At 47.9% G+C, this 6,000-nt stretch overlaps 1 protein-coding gene across 3 annotated transcripts in view; it reads left to right on the top strand.

Annotated features, from left to right (window-relative positions):
• Nucleotides 1-2,696: 2,696 nt before the first annotated feature.
• iars2 (isoleucyl-tRNA synthetase 2, mitochondrial) overlaps nucleotides 2,697-6,000 on the top strand; it is a 109,242-nt gene continuing 105,938 nt past the window's right edge. Inside the window, exon 1 of one of the 3 annotated variants that reach the window (XM_070889432.1) lies at nucleotides 2,697-3,040. In XM_070889432.1, coding sequence (XP_070745533.1) covers nucleotides 2,768-3,040 — 273 coding nt within the window. In that variant the 5' untranslated portion in view covers nucleotides 2,697-2,767. The remainder of the gene's footprint in view (nucleotides 3,041-6,000) is intronic. The other 2 variants (XM_070889433.1, XM_070889434.1) reach the window with 2 other exon arrangements.

Here is a 6,000-nt window from a genome sequence, read left to right as displayed (position 1 = left end):
CCAACATTCCATTGACTCTGGATCAGTTCCTATGGAGTGGAGGGTAGCCAATGTAACCCCACTTTTTAAAAAAGGAGGGAGAGAGAAAACAGGGAATTATAGACCGGTCAGCCTGACCTCAGTAGTGGGTAAAATGATGGAATCAATTATTAAGGATGTCATAGCAGTGCATCTGGAAAATGGTGACATGATAGGTCCAAGTCAGCATGGATTTGTGAAAGGGAGATCATGCTTGACAAATCATCTGGAATTTTTTGAGGATGTTTCCAGTAAAGTGGACAAAGGAGAACCAGTTGATGTGGTATATTTGGACTTTCAGAAGGCTTTCGACAAGGTCCCACACAAGAGATTAATGTGCAAAGTTAAAGCACATGGGATTAGGGGTAGTGTGCTGACGTGGATTGAGAACTGGTTGTCAGACAGGAAGCAAAGAGTAGGAGTAAACGGGTACTTTTCAGAATGGCAGGCAGTGACTAGTGGGGTGCCGCAAGGTTCTGTGCTGGGGCCCCAGCTGTTTACATTGTACATTAATGATTTAGACGCGGGGATTAAATGCAGTATCTCCAAATTTGCGGATGACACTAAGTTGGGTGGCAGTGTGAGCTGCGAGGAGGATGCTATGAGGCTGCAGAGTGACTTGGATAGGTTAAGTGAGTGAGCAAATGCATGGCAGATGAAGTATAATGTGGATAAATGTGAGGTTATCCACTTTGGTGGTAAAAACAGAGAGACAGACTATTATCTGAATGGTGACAGATTAGGAAAAGGGAAGGTGCAACGAGACCTGGGTGTCATGGTACATCAGTCATTGAAGGTTAGCATGCAGGTACAGCAGGCGGTTAAGAAAGCAAATGGCATGTTGGCCTTCATAGCGAGGGGATTTGAATACAGGGGCAGGGAGGTGTTGCTACAGTTGTACAGAGCCTTGGTGAGGCCACACCTGGAGTATTGTGTACAGTTTTGGTCTCCTAACTTGAGGAAGGACATTCTTGCTATTGAGGGAGTGCAGCGAAGATTCACCAGACTGATTCCCGGGATGGCGGGACTGACCTATCAAGAAAGACTGGATCAACTGGGCTTGTATTCACTGGAGTTCAGAAGAATGAGAGGGGACCTCATGGAAACGTTTAAAATTCTGACGGGTTTAGACAGGTTAGATGCAGGAAGAATGTTCCCAATGTTGGGGAAGTCCAAAACCAGGGGTCACAGTCTGAGGATAAGGGGTAAGCCATTTAGGACCGAGATGAGGAGAAACTTCTTCACCCAGAGAGTGGTGAACCTGTGGAATTCTCTACCACAGAAAGTAGTTGAGGCCAATTCACTAAATATATTCAAAAGGGAGTTAGATGAAGTCCTTACTACTCGGGGGATCAAGGGTTATGGCGAGAAAGCAGGAAGGGGGTACTGAAGTTTCATGTTCAGCCATGAACTCATTGAATTGCGGTGCAGGCTAGAAGGGCTGAATGGCCTGCTCCTGCACCTATTTTCTATGTTTCTATGTAAATTCAAAACTGAAGTGTTCCTAGTCATCATTGATCAACTAATCAGTACTTTGAAATGCTGCCTTGAAGCGTTCAAGGAAATCAATTGTAAGTTTGGATTCCTGTCCAAGCTAGCCACTCTCTCAACTCATGAGATCAAGCAAGCTGCAGCAAATCTTGCCCGCTCCTATCCCAAAGATCTGGAACCTATGATTGAAAGTGAATGCATCCAGTTTTCTAGCTTAGTGGCATCCTCAACAGAGCTTCAATTTGTGTCAAACAAACTAAGTCAGCAGAGCTGAGAATATACCAATTCCTTCATAAGCATGCCCTCACCCAAACCTTTTCTAACATTGAAATAGCTCTTCGGATATATCTGTCGATGATGGTATCAAATTGCAGTGGTGTGCGGTCCTTCTCGAAACTAAAACCCATCAAGGATGAGATCAGCAATGTAATGGGAAAAGATCCACTTAATAGTCTTTCAATCATGAGCATCGAGAGTGAAGTACTAAGAGGACTTGACTTCTCGAAAATCATTGACGAGTTTAGCCGACAAAAATCTAGGAAAAGACCAATGTAATGTTATACTTGTAGTTGCCTCTGTGGAGAAAATGGAGTGCAAAAGACAAATGATGGTTTTCCCCCAAAATTGCACTGTCTTTTTCTAAATTGTGGTCATTGTCGATTTAGTTTCAAAATGTAAGGATTTAAAAAAAAATAAGTTGTTTACTGTTTATACAGAGTTTCGTCAAGGTATCGGTTTGTTTGGAAACATAAAATATTAAATGAGTGTCATCATAGTATCGATGAGAACATAACCTGAGATGTCGACCTGACCTTGACCTGATGCATACCCTGTGGCTTAGCTCACTAATGTTATTTACTGCAGGATGTGAGTGGGAGTAGGGGACCCATGGCCGGGGTACCGCCCAGGGCCTGAGGCACCCATAATCCGTCCCTGCTCAGGTGTGACATTTCCTCACTTTTTTGGGGGCTTAAAACGTCATCTGTTTTAGAGACAGTTTAAAAAAAAATTAACGCAGTTCCGGGTGTTGAGATTGGTTTGAAAATCATTGCTTTGCTGTGTGACTGATTCTCCCTCTTGTGACAAGTGGTGGCGAGGAGCTGTTTCAGGTAGCAGGGAGCGGGAAAGTTCGCGGTTTTGAAAGGCGAGCTTTGAGCCTGGGCGGGCGCCGTGGCGGTACCCAAGGTGCCGCGCGGCCGGGCTCAGTGTAGTGCTCGCGGAGCAGCTGGCCGTTCTCCCTCCTCCCGCCACCGCCACCATGATCTCAGCGCTCAGGGGCCACGGCGGCGGCCGCCTCGCACTGGCCGGCAAGTTACGGACCGCCGCTGGGTGGCGGATGTTGGTGGCCAGCGGGAGCTCCAGCTCCAGCCCGGGCCGGAACAAGTTCAGGGAGACGGTGTTGCTGCCCCGCACCGACTTCCCCATGAGACTGAGCGGCAAGGAGCTGGCCGAGAAGGAGCTGCAGATCCAGCGGGTATGGCACGGGGCGGGCCCCGCAGGACGGGGGATGTTCGGGGATTCAGTGTGCCAAGTGAGAGGTTGCAAAGCAATGACAGCACCCCCGCTCCCCTCCCCCTCACCCTCACCTACAGCCCTCCCTCGCCTCCAGCCCTCGTATTGTAAAAACTCATCTGGTTCACGAATGTCTTTTAGAGAAGGAAATCTGCCATCCTCACCTGCTCTGGCCAATATGTGACTCCAGACCCACAGCCATGTGGTTGACTCTTAACTGCTCTTTGAAATAGGGGGCATGGGCTAGAAGTGAGGGGGCAGGGGGAGGATGGAAGTGAGGGGGCAAGGGGCATGGGCTGGAGGTGAGGGGGCAGGGGGAGGATGGAAGTGAGGGGGCAAGGGGCGTGGGCTGGAGGTGAGGGGTCACAGAGGGATGGAGGTGAGGGGCAGGGGGTGTGGGCTCGAGGTGAGGGGGCAGGGGGTGATGGGGGAGGATGGAGGTGAGGGGACAGGGGGAGGATGGAGGTCAGCGGACGTGGGCTGGAGGGAGGGAGGGAGGGAGAGGGGTGCTGTTACTGCGTTGCAGCCTCAAGCCACTCAGTTGTATCAAGCTGGTATAGAAAACTATAATGGGTCGAAAATTCCGGCCTCGCCTGGTCTGTACGAAGTGCACATGGACCCGGCGGGACCTTGCAAAAGTTGGTTTTCGGGGCTCGATGTGCTTGCGTCGAAAACCGAATTTTCCGATCTGTCAAGATTTCTAAAGACTAATCCACCGCATCCCAGGGAGAAGGACATCCGCATGGGAGAGTTTGGACTATTTGCCCAACTCGTGCCCAGCGAATGTCCTTTAAACTTTTATGCCTGGTAAAAGCAGGCCCATAGCCTACTTTAACAGCGTAACACTTTTAAAACATATAAAAATTTAATTTAAACACTCATTTTTAGATTTAAAAACCCTGCCCATTTAAGATAAGTTAATTTTTAACCCTATTAAAACACACAAAAAAATCCACAAAATATTTTTTTTTCCTAAAACATTTAATTACATTTAATTTCAATTTAATTTAAATATGTGATGTGATTTATTTATTATACTGCGTTTAGGTGTTTTAGAGGGTTATTCTCATTGACAGTAATGTGAACTCGTACAAACTGAGTTCCCATTTTTATCAATGCGAATACTGCATAGTGATTGGTGGGTCCAGGCCCACGTGAATCCAACATGTATGTACCTGAAAGATATCTTCGTGTGTGTTTCACAGCGAATCTAGGCCTCTGACCAGGATCATACATTTCTCCGGGAGCACCAGGTACTTTCGTAGATGATTTTTGGGTCGGAGGCGTTCGCACGAAGGAAGCCTCCGACCGCAATTTTCCCCCCAATAAGAATAAAACCAGATGGAACTGGGCATCAGACTCCTACACGTCAAAAGAACACCTAATCTAGTCGAACTTGCAAAGTCCTCCTCGCTAACATCTGGGGACTTCTACCAAAATTGGGAGAGCTGTCCCACAGACTAGTCAAGGAGCAGCCTGACATTGTCATACTCACAAAATCATACCTTTCAACCAACCTTGCAAACTCCTCCATCACCATCACTGGGTATGTCTTATCCCACCGGCAGGACAGACCCACCAGATATGGTGATACAGTGGTATACAGTTGGGAGGGAGTGGCCCTGGGAGTCCTTAACACTAACTCCCAGACCTTGTGAAGTCTTATGGCATCAGGTCAAACATGGGCAAGGAAACCTCCTGCTGATGACCACCTACCGCCCTCCCTCAGCTGATGAATCAGTACTCCTCCATGTTGAACACCACTTGGAAGAAGCATCCGTACTCTGGGTGGGGGCTACAGTGTCCATCACCAAGAGTGGCTCGGTAGCACCACTACTGACCGAGCTGGCCGAGTCCTGAAGGACATAGCTGCCAGACTGGGCCTGTGACAAATGGTGAGAGAACCAACACAAGGTAAAAACCTATTAGACCTCGTCCTCACTAATCTATCAGTTGCAGATGCATCTGTCCATGACCGTATTGGGAGGAGTGACCACCGCACAGTCATTGGGGAGACAAAGTCCCATCTTCATACTGAGGACACCCTCCGTCGCTTTGTGTGGCACTGCCACCGTGCTAAGTGGATTAGATTCAAAACGGATCTAACGGCTCAAAACTGGGCATCCATCAGCAACAGAATTGAATACCACTACAAACTGTATCCTCATGGCCTGGCCTATCCCTCACTCTTACCATCAAGCTAGGGGACAACCCTAGTATATTGAGTGTCGAAGAGCATGCCAGGAGCAGCACCAGATGTGCCTAAAAATGAGGTGCCAACCTGATGAAGCTACATCACAGGACTTGCATGCATGCTAAACAGCGGAAGCAGCATATTATAGACAGTTAAACGATCCCTTAACCAATGGATCAGATCAAATCTCTGCAGTTCTGCCATATGCAGTTGTGAATGGTAGTGGACACTGAAACAATAAATGGGAAATGGAGGCTCCACGAACACCCCTCTCAGTGATGGCGGAGCCCAGCATGTGAGTGGAAAAGACGAGGCTGAACCGTTTGCAACCATCTCATCTCAGCCTTCTTCTGAGGTCCCGACCATCACAGAAGCCAGTCTTCAGTCAATTTGATTCACTCAATGTGATACCAAGAAATGGCTGAGCGCACTGGATACAGCAAAGGCTATGAGCCCCGATAACATCCTGGCTGTAGTGCTGAAGATGTGAGCTCAGAACTAGCTGCGGCTCTAGCTAGGCTGTTCCAGTACTCCAATACAGTGACAACACTGGCATCTGCCTGACAGTGGAAAATTGTCAGGTGTGTCCTGTCCACAAAAAGCAGGACAAATCTAATCAGACCAATTACTGCCCTATCAGCAAAGTAATGGAAGGTGTCATTGACAGTGCTATTAAGCAGCACTTAACCAATAACCTGCTCACCAATGCTCAGTTTGAGTTCTGCCAGACCCCTTGGCTCAAGACCTCATTACAATCTTGGTGCAAACATGGACAAAATAATTAA

The sequence above is a fragment of the Pristiophorus japonicus genome, chromosome 9 (genome assembly GCF_044704955.1).
Source record: "Pristiophorus japonicus isolate sPriJap1 chromosome 9, sPriJap1.hap1, whole genome shotgun sequence".
NCBI lineage: Eukaryota > Metazoa > Chordata > Chondrichthyes > Pristiophoridae > Pristiophorus > Pristiophorus japonicus.
The sequence above is the reverse complement of the archived record's forward strand: the minus strand, read 5'-3'. Positions and strand labels throughout refer to the sequence as shown.